General features: G+C 31.3%; 2 protein-coding genes and 1 long non-coding RNA gene across 3 annotated transcripts; 2 read left to right on the forward strand and 1 right to left on the reverse strand.

The window, feature by feature from the left end:
- The first annotated feature begins 3976 nt into the window (after positions 1-3976).
- Positions 3977-6483, forward strand: LOC9327066. The gene is made up of 4 exons (XM_002890958.2): positions 3977-4199; positions 4517-4708; positions 4956-5171; positions 5941-6483. Exons 1-4 carry the CDS (start codon positions 4197-4199, stop codon positions 6169-6171), a joined length of 642 nt encoding a protein of 213 aa, XP_002891004.1. The 5' UTR covers positions 3977-4196; the 3' UTR covers positions 6172-6483.
- Positions 6484-8632: 2149 nt separating this feature from the next.
- Positions 8633-10335, forward strand: LOC9329798 (putative cytochrome c oxidase subunit 6b-like). The gene is made up of 3 exons (XM_021014717.1): positions 8633-9433; positions 9540-9634; positions 9741-10335. The coding sequence occupies exons 1-3, from the start codon at positions 9174-9176 to the stop codon at positions 9800-9802; spliced, it is 417 nt and encodes a 138-aa protein (XP_020870376.1). The 5' UTR covers positions 8633-9173; the 3' UTR covers positions 9803-10335.
- Positions 10336-11075: 740 nt separating this feature from the next.
- LOC110225359 lies at positions 11076-12713 on the reverse strand. Its single transcript, XR_002329723.1, has 4 exons — positions 12483-12713; positions 11960-12198; positions 11742-11851; positions 11076-11297 (listed from the first exon to the last, which is right to left on the reverse strand). It is a non-coding gene; the product is annotated as an uncharacterized LOC110225359 (long non-coding RNA).
- Positions 12714-17817: the final 5104 nt, after the last annotated feature.

Below are 17817 nucleotides of genomic sequence, written 5' to 3' on the forward strand. Positions count from 1 at the left end.
GGAATATGGAAACCAATGCTGGAATTTTAATATATTAATTAGAAAAATAAGCAAAGGATACGTTTTGTCACTATTAAATAAAGGAGGTTGATGCATAAAATGAAATACTTAAACAGAACAGTATTAGGACAAAAATATAGGCAAACAAGAAATAGGTTAAGGATTAAGACAGTACATAAATAAGGATAATATTTGTAGAACCATAGAATAAGATGGTGTCCATTGATTAGGGTTGTCAATATCTTTCTTTTCTCATTGTTCATTCACATCCACTAAATTAAAGAAAACTAATGCATATAATAGTAACATAAATGGCATCATCACATTACATAAAATTAATGCCAACTATACACAATTAGTGACATTTATACATATACAGCAAATTTGATTTTATATTCTATTTCTTTTAAATGGATTTTTGTGCATAGTTATCCATTATTGTGGTGATGATGGTTATAGCCGGATTTTATTTGGAAAATTTCAAGTATTGTTATTGTTAAACACGGATATAATCTGGTTCGGAATAGTTTTGTCCGGTTTAATATAATTAAAAAAGTTGTAAAGTGATATATTTCTCTAATATATCGATCGAATCAGTTAATGATAGATCGAATTCATATATTTCTCTAATATATCGATCGAAATCATAGTCTATAAAAATCAGACTTTATTTTTACTTAGTAGTTAAACCACCTATAGTGGCTGATGGAACTCAATCCTGCATTAACCAGCAAAAGAATATTCTTCCACCACAGAACTCCACAATTAGTTTGTAAGAACCTTTGATTTGGACCTAACAACTTTTTTTGGTCATGTTTAACTAAAAAACACCATTGCTATAAATATGTTATCTACTAGATCATCACCCGTACTAAAGTACGGGTTAAATTTTATTTATTACAAAATTTATATAATATATATATTAAAACTAAGTTTTAATATATTATAATAGTAAGTGAAAAAATATTAATTTTTTTGTCAGTCTCTATATACAATATTAGAATAAATATAGAATTTTTTCTATAATACTCAATTATGGATAATTTTTTTTTAAAGATATGAAAACGGAAAATAATTTTATTTTTTAAAAAGTAATATTTTTTGATCAATGAGTTAATTTATGTTAACAACCACAAAATAGGATTGCATATGTTCAGTTAGATCAAAAATTAAAATATCATAAATGAATCACATATAAAACATAGATTATTTTGAATTAATTAAGAAAATTAGCTATTATTTTGAATTAATTTAGAAAATTCTTTTTCAATTTATAATTCTTTGGTTGTTGAAATAGAGATTTGTTTGAGCTAATCTAATTACAGAATTTGTTTGAGATTTATAATTACGGAATTTACCAATTATTCGCATAATCGAATATGTTATAAACATATATTTAGTATATAATAATACCAAAATCAACCCGTGCGTGGAGTCTATATTTTTATTTTAGAATCTCAATATTTCATTTTAAAATATTGTGTGCATAATCTATTATTCGTTAATTCTAAAATTGCTTGCGGAATCAAATTTTCAAATATTTAGAGGTGTCAAACCATATTTAAATGTTTTACATTATTTTTAAATATTTCAAATTAAAATCTTTAAATTTTTTTGTAGTTTATAAAATTATGAATTTCAAAAAACAAATTATATGAAATTAAATATAACTATTCAAATAGTTATAAGGATCAAAACTCATTTCATCGTATAATATATTATATTTAACCCGCTACCTATTATAAATATTTTTAAAAATAATCAAATTAGAGCATTTATAATTTTTTTAACTTTTTGAACTATTAAGTATTGATGATATTCTCTAAAAATATCAAGTAAAACTTATTTTAAATGTTGCAAATTAAAATATTTAAATTTTTATTGTAGTATATAAAATTATACATTTCAAAAAAATAAATGTATGAAATCGAATATAAATATTCAAATTCTGACCCGTTGTTCAGTCGAAATTTTTGTTGACTTTATTTTTTTTGCTCAGTCGGAATTTTTGTTGACTTTATTTTTGTGTAAAAGAAATATATTACTCAACTCTCAATTTTTGACCCGTTTAATTGTTTCCTTTATAGATTGAACAATTTATATGCGTTTTTAAAAATTCAAATCTTGGCATATGCAGAAAAAGAATTACTTTTTTTTTATTATGTAGATGATATGATTATTTATTTGTTTCATATTAATATAATCATATTAAGATGAGAGGTGAAGTTTAATGATTAATAACAAATTAATATGGTAAGTTAGATATCAAATCTTATATGTTCATTTTGATTGGTCATTTAAAAAAAATTAATAACAGATTTTCGTTTTATAATTTAATTAAATTAATTAAATGACATAAATTACTATTTTACTTGTTTATCCTTAATAAATTGAATGAAATTTGTTCTAAAAGAAGATTTTTGTAATGGCATTATTAAGTAAATTCTTACAAAAGAGAAGGTTAGTTAAGGGTATCTAATAAAGTGTACTCCCCAAATAATAGTATAGGATGTTTTCGGATGAATAACAATAAAAAGTTTATTGTTGCTGTTAAAAATGCTCATTTTGGATTATAATATAAAATTCCATATTTTTAGTCATGTTTATACATTAATCATATTTTCCAAACTAGTTTGGTGCAGATTTCGATTGGCTTCCAGATTAAGTGAAAATCTTCGTGTCTTTTCGAAGAGATTCCGATCTATATCTTAGAACTTCAAATCGTAGTTTGTCTAACCTCAAGTGTCTCTTTGTTTCAAATTCCTCTACAAAAGAGCGTTAATTATTGTCAAATTCTTCATTTATGGAGAGATCAACTTTTTGCCTCTATTCATACATAGAAAAAACCTTCCCATCAAATTATCAAAAAAATATTCAAGTATCATAACTACTTTACTATCTTCTGCAGCGATCGTTTGAGAAGTGAAGATATAGCGTGTTTCGTGCCGGCGAGATCCGAGGTTATGGTCTCCTTCTCAACGTCACTTTGCCAATGTCAAGTGACCAATCTACTTCACGAATTGTTTGTCGATGTGCATTCAACTCACCACTCTCTCGCTTGTGGCAAAATGCTTTATAGCTCATATTTTCAAGCTTTTTTTTATCAAAAATTGTTTTGTCTTGTTTATGTATTCTTTTGTGGAATGCTCTCACCATTATTGTACTAATCTTAGTGTTCATTGAACTTATATCTATCGTTGTAATCCATTTGATATTTTGAATGAAATCAAAAGTGTTTTGACCAAAAAAAAAATGTTTATACATTATTCAGATTAAATTTCGTCAAACGATATTTTTGTTTTTGATAAATCAAACGATCTTGTTAAAATTATTTGTTGCATTTCGCTCCACAATTTAACAATGGCAAAAAACATATTCACGAAAATAATTCAATTCAAGTTATACTATTCACCACTTCAAAATTCTGTTAAATTTTAACATTGTTCATGTTTTTAAATATACATTTTTATATGTAATGTAAATTTGAAGTAAAATATTTTATGCAACTCTCAATCAATTTTTTTAAAAAGACTGAAAAAAACCAATTATTTTTGTTTGAGTATATTAAATTTTAAAAGAAAATGTCTGAAAATGATATTTATTATTAAATCAATGGACTAAAAAAATGAAACAAATTAACACACTGTAAACTGTAAAGTAGTGTCAAACGTGTAAAATCATTAAACAAATGAACAATAATTACGTTACTATTCATGAATGACGATCCAAAACACTTTTCTTGATTAGATTGGGTGAATTTATTTTCTGTCTCTCGAACTAGTCTTTTGTATTGAATTAGATATTTTCATATTTTTGATTTATTTCCCATTATGTGCAATTAAAAAGTAATGAATAAAAATTAAAGATATATGGAGATTAAACATAAAACAAATAATAAATGTGAAAAGGAGAAGAAGAAAGAAGGAAAGTGGGAGGATGGGTTCGGTTCATTGAACCCTCCTTACCAAAAGCAAGGTCTCTCTCAGCTTCGGAGTCTAGGTTCGGGTTTAGGTTCGGAGTAGTCGACTTTTGTGCGGATAAGAACGACTCTTCGCTCTTGATTTTTACACGAACACTTCTCTCTCTCTCTCCTCACTCTCTTTCCTCTTTCTCTCACTAAAAAAAACTAGCGATCGAAGAGAATCATCAAGAAGCTACTGTCAGAGAAATCAAAACCCAAGAACACAAGATTCATCATGGTAATCACAATACAAGAAAGATTTCAAATTTGTTATAGTCTCTCTTTTTTTTCTTCAAATGGATTCTCTTTAATTTGATCATAAATGCTCTGTGTTTTTACTTCAAAGATCGATTCAAATTCCACCAAGAACTATTTTTCTCCAGCTCTGATCAATCTTTATTCGTTTTTACCTAATGGGTTCTCTCAAAATCGAATCTTTTTCTCCCCAAATTGATTTGATTCTTTTTAAACTTCGACTCTGTTTTTCAATAAACTCTGTTCTGTTTTCATGGTTTGTTTGATTCTCATTCTTTTTGTGGTTCTTTTGTGTTACAGGGAGCTGAAGAAGAAAACAATAAGACATGGCCTCCATGGCTAAAACCTCTACTTAGAGAAAAATTCTTCGTACAATGCAAATTACACGCAGATTCACACAAGAGTGAGTGTAACATGTACTGTTTAGACTGTACCAATGGTCCTCTCTGTTCTCTCTGTCTCTCTTTCCACAAAGATCATCACGCTATTCAGGTTCGTTTTTTCTTTTGTTAGATTCTTTTCACTTTCAAATTACTTGTTAACTTTTTACCTTTTTACCAAGAGAGAGAGAGAAAATAAACATGTGGTTAAATCCAGATTTTGTTAGTTTGGTTGGTGATCTAACTTTTTTTCCATTTATTATTCCGGGATTCTCGGGAAAACTTTTCCAAAGAAAATGTGAGAAAAAAACAAGAGAGTGTTTTGATTCTGAGCTTTGTTTGTTGGTTAAATTTTACAGATAAGGAGATCATCGTATCATGATGTTATAAGAGTGTCGGAGATTCAGAAGTTTCTGGACATAACTGGAGTTCAGACATATGTGATCAACAGTGCTAAGGTTGTGTTCTTGAACGAGAGACCTCAGCCTCGACCAGGCAAAGGTGTGATCAATACTTGCGAAGTCTGTTATCGAAGCCTCGTTGATTCCTTCAGATTCTGCTCTCTTGGTTGCAAGGTAACAAAACAAAACAAAAATAAACGTTTTTTTTGGTGGATTTGAGATTAAAAAAACATTACTATTGTCTTTGATCTTTAATGCTTTTAGGAGTTAGTTGTGTGTTGGTTTGGTTGAGAGAATTGAGAAAGTAAAAGAATTTTTCTATGTTTGGGTGAGAAAATGCGGGAAAATCAAGTATAAGCCGGTAAAAAATGTAACATAAATGTCAAATTTTTGGTTTGGTAAATATATATTTACTTGTGGAGAAAGTTAACTCAATAAATATGTGTAGCTATTTTGGGTCTATGTAATGAACCAAATACTATTTGAAGAAGAAAAATAGAATAAGTCTAAACACTAAACTTAGTTGAATAGGTAAACTAACTACTATTCAATAATTTTTCCTTATTAATATTGATTTTGTAATTAGACCGTCATTTATTCTTTAATCCTTGTTTGATGGGAATTGAGAAAAGGACTTTTTTTAAAAAAGGATTTTTCTTGTTGGGTGGGCTAACTATGGGGGTAATGATAGCAACTTCAAGAAATTTTGGAGTTGAAAAATAATAATAGCATTTGGGTTGACGAGAAAGTAGGGGAGAAAATTCCAAGTCAATTAAAAAAAGCTTCGTCCTTAAGCAACACCTCATTTTAAAGGTCTTTTCATTTTCATTACTTTTCTAATGGATTGTAACATCTTCCTATTTGTTGTTTATAGCAGATAATTACTAAGATAACCCTAGCAACAACTTAATACTTATGTTGATCTTACAATGTTTTTGATTAGATCTCTGGAATATCGAAGAAGAAAAGAAAGGAATGGACGAATAATCTTTCGGATTCTGATGATTCGTATAGCAGTACGAGTATCGGAAGGCTCAAGAAGAATGATGACATTATGAATAATGGTTTCATGCCATCAACACCGCCTCTATCAGCCGTGAATCGCCGAATTGCAAAACGAAGGAAGGGAATCCCGCACCGTGCTCCTTTTGGAGGACTAATCATAGAATACTAAGAAAATGGTAATGTATAGTCTTATGCTAATAACCATCACTAGTAGTTTCGGGGTATATATATGTATATATATCTATAATGGTATATAAAACAATGTAAAATAAAAGCTTAACATCATAGTATTGTGTAGATATTAAAAGGGTAAAAAAAAGTGGGAAAGATGATAGAATGAGGCATGAAATGAATACTTGTGCCTGTATATTTTGGGCTCAATGGGCAAATATGTTAATGTAGAATAGTGTTGTGGAAAAGACAATAGTAATAAGTATGTGATAAATGTGAATGGAATAAAGGGCATTTTACTTTCGATGTACTTGTTTCTTGTTTTTTTGTTCACATTATCTCATTTTTCAGTTTCTACTAAATATCAATCAACTTGTATTTTTCTGAAAAGTGTGTGCATAGAACAAAACCATTCATGGCAAGGGATCTGAGAATAGAGAGAACAAAGAGAGTTATTTCGCTCAACCCTTTATATGTATGTATTTGACTATAGAATCGACTTCCCAATTTAAAAGATGTCATTATTAGTTGATCTCATTACTATTTGACATTTACAGGGGAAAAATCAGTACATGAGGCCAAATAAACAAGTACATATAAACAATGATTTTAGTAACATTTATAAAAATTCATCGGTAATATTTCAAATAATTTAATATACGAAAATTTTCAAAAAAATTTCAGTCGTAAATAATACATTTGTCTGCGGGACTTGTGGTAAGGAGACAGGCTTGCGGTGCCAACACGCTTTAAGTTTGATCCACTTGTTATGCGAAACTTCAACACATGTCTCCTTGACATCCATACGGATATGGGTCGATGCTTACAGCCCATTTGAATATCCGGAGAGATGATCTATCCGTAGGCTGCACTTCTCTCAGGAATTAGTGTGACAATTCTATAGATCTATGATTTACCGTGAGTTATATAAAAAATAAAAATATATAACACTAGATGTTTAATGATTTTTTAAAATCTTAATTGAATCTCTAACGCATGATTGAAAACGTTTGTGGAATGGATCTAGAAACTGAATCACCGGCTACAAACTACGGTGATCTATGCGATTGCCAAGAGTGTAGTTAACGATTTTCGACGAGTTTTTAAGTCGCGGCAGAATATCCAACAAGGTATCCGGCATGAATTCATGATCGCTCTTCTATCATTGTGTAGAAGACAGAGCTCCATTTGGTTTCAGTTTATTCTAGTTTTTATATATTCGGCGTGAGAAAACCCTTGGTCCGGTGGCTTTTGTGTTTCCTTTGAACTATCTTCCTTTTCTTCTTAATAAAACTAAAAGGACCTAGAAAAACAAACAAATGTTAACATGAGTTGTGCACGTGTGGTGACTTAACATGTTGTGCTAAACTGCTAATTGGCAGACGATAATGGCTCGAAAGGGACGAAGCCAATGATGTTGTTTTGGAGGAATAAAGAAAAAGGAAAGACAGAGTCCAACGGCATCTACTTGTACTGAGAGTGGGCTTTTTAAGCTTTTTAATGGGCATTTTGTGGGACTCATTATCGTCATCTTCTTTTGCCCATCCGATTGTCCCAAACGGCATATAATTGCTGCGGATGATGTAATCTTGGCCGTTGGATTCTCTCGAACTTGTTAGAAACGTGACACAAAATTTTAAAATCCACATTGTTCGTCATGTTGTCATTTTGTTATTGTAATCATGTAATAGTACTATTAGTATTACACTATAAAATAAATAAAAAGCAACAATTCTGGAACAAGCATGTGTCATGATGTTGCCAAACCCACTCACACCACGCAAATTGTTTCGTCCGATTGTCCAACAATATTTAATAAATAAAAGATAGAATGTAATAATTTAATTGATTCTTAACTTATAGTGATAATCGTAAGCTAAGTGGTAAGTGAGATGTGATTAATCCATAAAACAATTCGTATGTTTTCGTTTATGAATAGGTGGACCAACAATCACCTACATTTTTATACTCTGATCGGTTGATTATATTTATAACAAATCCACATAATATATAGTGCTCTAAGCTATCTAATTAATTGAGGATATGTTCGAACTTCGAAGTGCTCTTATTGCTCTTATTAAAAAAATAGGGATTATGGAAAAGAAGGAAAAAAAAACCCCCCCTTTAACATGGATCATGGAAATAGCCTATGAAAGTGAAATACATCATACACAATTAAAAACTACTAAAAAATAAAATATAGTCGTCTAGTTTTTTTTTTTTTTTTGAAGTTAGAGAAATTTCGTTCAAATATTTTCTTTGTGGTTTTATATCGACCATTGTTGATGTTTTAAATGACAAGAATACATTATGCTTAACAAGTTTTGAGGATTAGTTAAAGCCTCTTATATGTCAAAAAAAAAAATTCTTTACCATAAATATTAAAAAAAAATTCTTTACCATAAATATTGTAAAGAAATATTGTTTTAAAAGTGCTACATTAAAAAAAATTCATCGAATGAATAATCAATTTTTAAGTGATATAGATCAAATACAAAACTAACAAATAAATTGAGTTCTTTTTTTTGTCAACTACAAATATTAAATTAAAGATTTGGGATTGTTACTCGACAACATTCTTAGCGTAATGTTACATGCTAAACAGTTCTACTGAAAATTTTAACAACGTGAAATCAGAAAGTTGAAAACAAAACTACTAAGAAGAGATAATTAATTGAGTTTAGAAGGATAAATTTTAAATTTATAAGTTATCCAAGCGATATTATATTTTAGGTCATTTCATGTTGGGCCAAACATGCCTTAAAGAATAGACTAATATGCTTTATTTAGGCCCATAGTATCATCACTTGAAACGTTACTTAAGCAAGCACCCAAATTTTGACCACAACAAAAGAAAAAAACACATGCAAGTCTCTCGATCAAGTCACGTGTATCTCAACCGCTATGACGTGGCCTCTATCCTCTGTTCTTAAAACCTTGCGGTTGAAGGCAAAGATGAAGTAGCAAAACTAAATTCCCAAATCGGAAAGTTGATCGGAGATGTCGTCAGCGCAAATGGATCCACACGACAAGATGAGATCGCGCGACATAAGTAAAGTTGCGAGAGGCCAGCAAGCGCCAAGACCAGCTCATACTCCCGGTACAGTGTCACCGCCACCGCAAAACGAGGCAACGTTTCGAGCGAAGAGAGGAGAGGACAGCGGAGAGAGCGGAGAAGAGGTGGATTCAACTGTGGAAAAACGGTTTCCGGTAACTAATGAAACGCGACATTGTTTCAATCGGTTCATGCAATACAATAAGTAAGTTTTGAAAAAAAAAAAAAATTATTTTTGAAAATTACCTACCACTAAATAAATGATTAAAGTGCGTGATTAGTATATTAATGAAATTATTTTTTATACATAGATGTATTGAGAAAAATGGAAGAGATGCATATGATTGCAACAACTTGAGAGATTATGTGCGTTCAATGTGTCCCAAAGATTTGGTGAGCATATTTTTCGTAATATTTTATTTCTTCATAGTAAAAATTTAGATTCGAAAAAAGAATAATCATTATACTCCTATTAAATCCTACTTCTTTTATTTTGTGGAAAAAACAAATTAGGTTGACAAGTGGGAGGAACAGAGAAAGTCTGGGACATTGCCATCGTCAATACGAAGATTAGGTTACAGCATTAAGAGTCTCTGTTATAATGAGAAATGTTTAGTACTATTATGTTATAGTCCTATAACCAAACCAATGATAAATTAAATAATTAATTAATCTATAAAACAAATTTTTGTGTGTGCTACTCCAGATTCTGTCCTGAAAAATTCTTCTGTTCTTCTGCAAAGTCTAATCCAAGTCTGACTCTAAATATATTTTAACTGCAAGATTAGCCAAAGTTAACAATAGAATCGTTTAGCTATAAGATACATCGGAGAACAATAACTTGAAAACAATATTAGTTGAAATCTACAAGAGAATCGTATCAGAACAAAAATATTATGTAATTGAATGCATCAAAATAAAGATGGTAATCCCAACTACATTTTTTTCTCTGCCAAGTTGACTAGTACCTTGAAGATTTGATTTGACTCCTTCACATGGTATCAGAGCTTCAAAGATGTAGAAGCTTTGATACCATTTGAAAGGTTCAAATCAAAGATTCAAAGTACAAGTCAATTGGTAGAATGATTCATTGTTTTTGTTAATCAATTTCACCATTCTAATGAATATTGAGGAGGAAGAAAGAAAGTTGTCGGCAACTCTAAACTACTTCAATTGATGTTCATAACAAGTCTATATATATGAATGAATCTATTTGCTAGAATAACCTAATTACATGGGCTAAAAAACTGGATATGTGGGTTTGTATTGGACTTGTCATGTGTCACAATGTTGGGCTATAACAATTAGAATTTAAGTTATAAAAATTGTTTACCACTAAATAAATGATTAAAGTGCGTCATTAGTCAATTTGGCTTCAGTGTAGCTCTCTCAAGCTTCCATGGTTCATGGAATAATGATATTACCTAATTGAAACCTACAAAAGACTCATATCAGAACTAAAAATATTAGGAATTAAATGCACTAAAATTAAGATGGTAAATCTAGTGTATTGTTTTCTCTATCAAATTGACTACTACCTTGAAGCCTTGATCTGGTACTTAATTACATTTGGTACCAGAGCTTCAAGATAGAAGCTTTGATATAAAATGTAAGGTTTAAATCAAAATTTCAAGCTACAAGTAAATTGGCAGAATGATTTCTAGTTTTTATTTTCTTTCTATCTTTGATATCAAATGTAAGGTTTAAATCAAAACTTCAAGCTACAAGTAAATTGGCAGAATGATTTCTAGTTTTTATTTTCTAAAGAAGAGAAACTTTAGCAAAAAGACTATATGAAGAGGAATTGAGGAAGAAAGAGAATTGCCGGCAACCCTAAACTATTTTCATTGATCTTCTGATCTTCATAACATATCTACTATACATTTTTGCAACACTTTTTGGGGTTCCTAATCGGGTCGGGTATTGTTAAAATTTTGACCCGGAATTTGTTTTTTGACCCGACTCAATGACCCGTTAATATTGATCCAGAAAATAATGAGACTTGCCATAAAAAAAATGCAAGGATTTCGGAATTCCTTCAATTGGATCCTTCTTTTTTGGAGATTTTCCTACAAAAAATCCAAACGAAATTAATTATTGATTTGGCAATATATTAGTTATAACTAATTAATATTTGCAAAACAAATGATTTCCTATTTTAATGCAACACAAATATTTTATATTCAAATTGTTTCCTAAAAAAATGCTACAAATTATGATCCCATTAAAGTTTGTTTCCTACATCAAATAAGCCATATAAATCGACATTCAATCACAACTACTTAATTGGAAATGATTCCTAACTAAACTATTTTATTCTTATTTCCAATAGCATATTCTATTAGATTTAGGATCGTGAATATTTTATAAGATATCTAATACTTGGAATATGGTTATAACCTAAAACACTACTAACCTATCAAAACACTATAAATACACTCTCATTTCCAAGATCTAAACACACACACCACGATTACCATTTCGATCTCTATCAAAAAGTAAACACAACATACCAACAGAATGACTGCTTGATTGTTTCGTGTCAAAATACTGAGCTTGATGTTGTTTATTTTTCGTTGTAGGTTAGTCATTGTTTCAGATAAGCTGCTTTCTGACATGAATCCTATTCATCACTTAACCATTGAATTGTATTCCATGTGTATGCTTTCATCCCGCAGTATATTGTTTTGTTATAATATCAATTAGACTAAGTTTTTGGTCTCATACTGACCTTTTTGTGATCATCTTATGTCAAACAGATGACTCTTGCCAGATCAACAAAGACAACTTTAATATTCGAGAATTATTCCTCACCTATGAAAGAAAACAATGTTAGTAAACAATATCAAAAACAGAAAAATCAGAAATGTTTCAGAGAAATAAGCTGTTGCTTATCTTTGTGATTGTGATCATCACTTGATTTGTTAGACTTTTAAGGATAATCGGCTACCTTGCCTTATCATCTCCAATCTTATAACAACAACAAAACAGGAATTCAGAATCCTAAGACTCAAGACGACAATACACTGTTCTTCCCAATCATATTATCAAAAATTAATGAGTTTAAGAACTGAGTACTGTCGTGAAAAGGCAAGGTAGGGAATATAATGTAATTTTACTTCAGAAAGTGAATCGATGTTACAGAGGACATAGATACATATATTTCAATATCACCCACATATAAACAAAGAATTTTAGTATTTAATTGAGAATAATCGATCAAGATAACATAATTAACATACAATTTCTCTTACCAGTGGAACACGAATTTTTTTTGATTTGGATTGGAACCGATTACTTCGGTTCTTTTCGTAGTTCAGTTGGATTCATGGCTCTCTTCGTTTAAGTGTCAATTACTAAGATCTCTTCCTTTATTTGCTAATCGAAGGTACAATAGAACAATAAAAAAAAAAAAGATTAAGAAAACGGAAATTGAATCTGAAGATTTAGGGGAAAGAAAGTTTTGTTTTTCAGTTTCTCAGATATTTTTTTTTCTTCCGAAAGACAGCAAAACAACTCAGGTGGTGACTATTTGCAGCCATTATTGGTTAAAGACAAACTTAGAGCGTTGGTGGACCATCTCATTATGGATTCAAATTGGGTTCTTATCTCTTGTGGGTTTTATACAACTCTTTTAATTTATGTTTATTGGGTCCAAAGCCCAACCACTAAAATTGGTTAGGTAGACATGATTTAGAAAATTAGTCCAAATTGTTATATTAGCACTAAATCATCGTATTTGACCCAATGTACACCGCGAGTTAATTATTTGTTTTTATAATAAAATTTTATTAAATATTTTCACTTTATAAAACTGTTAAGTATTTATAATATTTAAATTCTAGCAAATTTTATAATATTAATAATATAGATGAACTCTATTAAATTCAGAAATATATATATTATATTTACCATTTGAAAGCAAATTTTTAAATTGATTCGAATTATATGTTTTTAAAATAAAAGTATTATTGAAAATAAAAATAATAAAATGATGTTTAATTTCTCGGGACGGGGTTATATGGTGGACGGGTTTTGGTCGATATTAATACGGGACGGTATATCACGAGTGAAATCCTAGAATTAACATTCAAATACAATTATACAATCTTAAACACCAAAAAAAAAATACAACTTAAAATTTAAAAATTTGAGTTACAGAAAACCGATCTGCGGTGCCCAACAAAAAATATCAAATAATTAACCCGCGGTGTACCGCGGGTCATATCCTAGTCTATATATATGAGTCTACTTATTAGTATAAACCTAATTACTTGGAAAGGAAACATGGATTTCTGGGCTTGTATTGACTTGTCATATCTCATATAGTTGGGCTTCAACACTTTACATACACAACACACATGCAAAGTGGATCCGCAAAAGATCCTAGATAAAACGGAATTGAATTATATTTGGAAAATCTAAGGGAAAATGTCATTTAAATCATCAAATTATTATTTTTGTTGGCTTAAATCATGAAATCTAGATATGGTGATTTAAATTCTTGATTTTATGTTGATTTTAATTTTAATCATGAATTCTTATTGACAAAGCCAATTGAGGCACATTGCTAAATGGCTAAACGGATCAATAAGATGATGTCATCTCATAACTGGCACTTCGAAACCATCAAATAATTTTTCTTCTACACCAACATGGTTTCAATCTTCCTCTTCGTCTGATTGCTCTGTTTAGCCAGTTAACGATGTGCCTCAATTGGCTTAGTCAACGAGAATTCGTGATTAAATTGAAAGTCAACCTAAAATTGAGGATTTAAATCACCAAGTCCACATAAATTGAGGAATTAAATCACCAACTCCAGAGTTCATACTTTAAACCAACGAAAATGGTAAATTGATGATTTAAATGACATTTTTCCCGAAAATCTATAGTCTTACACCTTGTTCTTAAAATTCCCGCTTAGTTCCAATTAAACCACGTTAAATCGTTAGGTCTTTCCTCTCCGCTTCTATTAATGACTAATTCTTTAAGAAAATGAGTCACCCGATTACTCTCTGCCTAATCTAATTACTCTCTGCCTTTTTTTTTTTCGTCTAATTACTCTCTGCCCAATCCGATTATTTTCTACATAATTTTTCATATTTCGATTATTTTTAGATTGCAAGTATAAAACAATTTTTTTTTGTTATTTAAATATTTGAATTAGAAGTTTATAATTTTTTTTACAATAACTTATGTTAAATTTTTAATAAAAATTGTAAATTTTTTAATAAAATCATAAAAGTTTGTCTGAAAAATACATTTTTATGTGTTTACTACAATTTTGAAAACAATATTACATTAGTATGTTTTTAAAATATTAAAACAAGTCTAAAACTAGTCTCCACTTGATCCCGATTTTAATCCGATTATCCGATTAATATCTAAGTCCATATCAAACGCCTGACTAACGCCTAGCGATTTTTCGAACAAGAGTCTTACTTGATAAGGACCGATTCTTACTCCTTTGCTAAAACAGAAAAAAAAACTTTTGGAAGAGATGGGAACGATTGCAACAACTTGAGAGATTATGTACGTTTACGGCCCCTGTTCGTTTGTCTGTCGCTGGATTCAGCGACAACGATCAGCGACCAGCGACAGCATGTATTGTTCGTTTGCCTATCGCTGGTGACTGTTGCTTTGTTGTTCGTTTGACTGTCGCTCTAAACAGTCGCTATATTTCTTAAATTTTAAAATTATTATTTGTAAATTGATATTTTAAATAAAAATATAAATTACATATATCATGCCCATTATGAAAAATCAATCAATACATTTCTTTACTTTAATTTTATCAAATTATATTTGACTATAATTACATTGATTTATTTGAATTTAATATATTTTACTTTAATAAGATTAATTTTATTTTAATTATATTTATTTAATTTAATAATATTAATTTTATTTTAATTATATTAATCTTAATTTAATAAGATTTATTTTAATTTAGATTATATTTAATTTGATTTATTTGAATCTAATTCAGTTTAATTTATTTTAGTTTGTATAAATTTATTTAATTATATTTAATTAATTTTAGTTTGTATAAATTTATTTAATTATATTTAATTAATTTTAGTTTTGATTATATTTAATTTAGTTTAATTTATTTTTGATAATTTTTTTGATTTATATTTTTTTATAACGTTCACCAACTTGAAAATCTTTCGTAATATATTTTTTTTTGTTTCTCACTAAATTTTGATTCAGTATTTATTATTAATCCTACTAAATATTCTACTTTTCTCATTTTCCACTTTTTTGTTTCGTAAGATTGTTATTTCTCTATTTATTTATTTTCTAATATATTGTTGTTTTTTCTTCTCACTGGAGGTTGAGAATGGGAGGAACAGAAAAATTAGATCACAGCATAAGTCTCTGAACCAATCGTGGAGAAGGAGTGTTGCCATGAGTTGGGCGACACGAACATCGAACCAATCGTGGAAAAAGGAGTGTTGCCATGAGTTGGGCAACACGAACTTCGACCCAACCACAAGGAAGCGTGTTCCATAGGGTTGGGCAACGCAAACTCCAAGCCAATCGGTGGAAGAGTGCTCTTGTGGGTTTGAGTCACCCAAGACGCGATATGTGTCCGTCATGCGTCAAGTCCCATCCTCTATAAATAGAGCCAAGGCTTTGGAGCTTAAGTCATTCACTCAAAAATACTAGAGAGAAATCGTGAGAGAGCTCTCTGAAATCTCCGGTGAAGTGACGGCCGCTCCAGAAGCTAACGGTAGAGGTGGACGACGGAGTTCTTGACGAAGTATCAAACCAAAAGTTCCCAAATCAGAGTTGTTATTCCGCTACGACATCACAATCATCCCATCCGCTTAATCACAGTGAGTTCCGAAGCATGTGAGGTGTCACATGATTTACTTTGTGTGCTTGCTTCTTGATTGTGTGCTTGTTGTTGTTATTGTTGATTGATCGTAGAATTGATAAGGATTATCATTCATGTCATGTATGCTTGATGCTTTAAGTACGCTTCGTCGTAGCTTAGTTGCATGCATATAGAGTTTGTGGTGTTCGAGTGCGCTTCCCTGTTTTTATTGGACTCGGAGAGACTGGGTCGCTCCCAAAGGGCCGAGTGGTTGCCTGACGAGGTAACGGGGATTGCCCGTCGTGGAAGGCCCATGTGGTACATCGCTTGTAGACTTGGTGGCTACCAGCGGATTGTTCACTTGATTTGATGGGAAGGATCGTTCACATGGCCATAAGATTTTTGTTGTTGTTGTTATCATTTACCCGTGCATTCATCATACTGCATAATCGTTGCATTTGATTTACTTGTTGATTATCGCATGCTATTGATTGCTTGTTGCTTGACTAACGTTTATTGTTTTGGGATGGGTTGTTTAGCTTCCGAGATTAGGCGCCGAACTCATTGAGTACTTGTATTCATGATTCCACCATTTTTGTTGCAGAAAACCTTAGGGGAAAAAGCCGTAGAGGGTTGTTGGGATAATAGGATCTTGGTGTAGATTGTTGGGTAGAAATGCAAAGACTACTATTGTGTATTATGTATTGTGAAATGGGATCCCCGTAAACGTTATATGATTGTTTGTGCGGTTTATATCATATTATACTAAGTATAAAAAAGTTTTCTCAAAATGGGGATGGTTGGATGATATAAGGTTCTGTCCGAACCGCATAACTCCCTTTCCCGGTAAAAGGTTGGCAAGCCGGATATCGAGATTGGGAGGGACGGTACTAAGCGGGGGCAGGTCAGGGGGAGAGCTTGGTGCTTAAACCTTGATCCGGTCTTGCAAAGTACTTGTCACCTATACGATTCTACCCGGGCTATTTCTAGCACGGTTCAGGGTCGCTATAGTTTTAGGTGGTATCAGAGCATAGTTACAGATGCTCGGGAACCATCCCGCTTTTCAAACGTTTTATTGAGTCAAAATTGAGTCACATTTCTACCTTAGGATAAACCAAGTTGTCTCAACGTGGGGTCTAGGTAGATGGGAATTTTAGGATTAACCTTGTTCTGGTGGTGCAGATGCCGTCGCGACATACTAGGCTTTGGGGCGGACGACCGTGGGGATTTTCGTCAGGTGCTGGACCAAGTAACAATCCGTACGGGAATGATGATGATAGTTATGACGATTCTGTGATTCCGTCGGAACATGTGAGACGGATGTTGGAAGGATCAGAATCGGAGTCCTTCATGGCTACGAGCCCTTCGGTGACTTCGGTTGAATCCATTTCTACGAGGGACATGGTAGGTTCGAATAGTTCATTCGAGTCAGATCCATCGGAAGATCCTGAGGAGTTTGAGGATATCGTCGAGAAAAGTGTGGAGTCTGACAAAGTTGTGCCTCTAGTAGATTTGGGAGGAAACCTTGGAAGTGTTCCAGTCTCGGATTTTGTGGTACTTTCTGACGATTCTATAGAGGAATTTTCGGATGAGTTTGAGGAGCCTGAAGAGCAGATGGCGACTGGTTTTCTTTTCGGAGATAGCGATTTTTATGAGCGGATGTGGGAAGGCCCTGATGGAGTTCTGTACGAGTTCAACTCGGATGATTGTGGCAGCCACGAGTTCACACGAATCCGTACTATTATCCTCCGACGCTGAATAGCTTG

This window comes from Arabidopsis lyrata, assembly GCF_000004255.2.
Source record: "Arabidopsis lyrata subsp. lyrata unplaced genomic scaffold ARALYscaffold_1, whole genome shotgun sequence".
Taxonomy (NCBI): Eukaryota; Viridiplantae; Streptophyta; class Magnoliopsida; order Brassicales; family Brassicaceae; genus Arabidopsis; species Arabidopsis lyrata.

Bases quoted from the DNA above. Each gene is read 5' to 3' on its own strand.
- LOC9329798 (XM_021014717.1), top strand. From the start codon at position 9,174: ATGTCGTCAGCGCAAATGGATCCACACGACAAGATGAGATCGCGCGAC. The intron at 9,434-9,539 runs GTAAGTTTTGAA...TTTTATACATAG, and splicing joins CGGTTCATGCAATACAATAA to ATGTATTGAGAAAAATGGAA. The intron at 9,635-9,740 runs TCGTAATATTTT...AAAAACAAATTA, and splicing joins AGATTTGGTGAGCATATTTT to GGTTGACAAGTGGGAGGAAC.
- LOC9327066 (XM_002890958.2), top strand. The intron at 4,709-4,955 runs GTTCGTTTTTTC...TAAATTTTACAG, and splicing joins AAGATCATCACGCTATTCAG to ATAAGGAGATCATCGTATCA. The intron at 5,172-5,940 runs GTAACAAAACAA...GTTTTTGATTAG, and splicing joins TCTGCTCTCTTGGTTGCAAG to ATCTCTGGAATATCGAAGAA.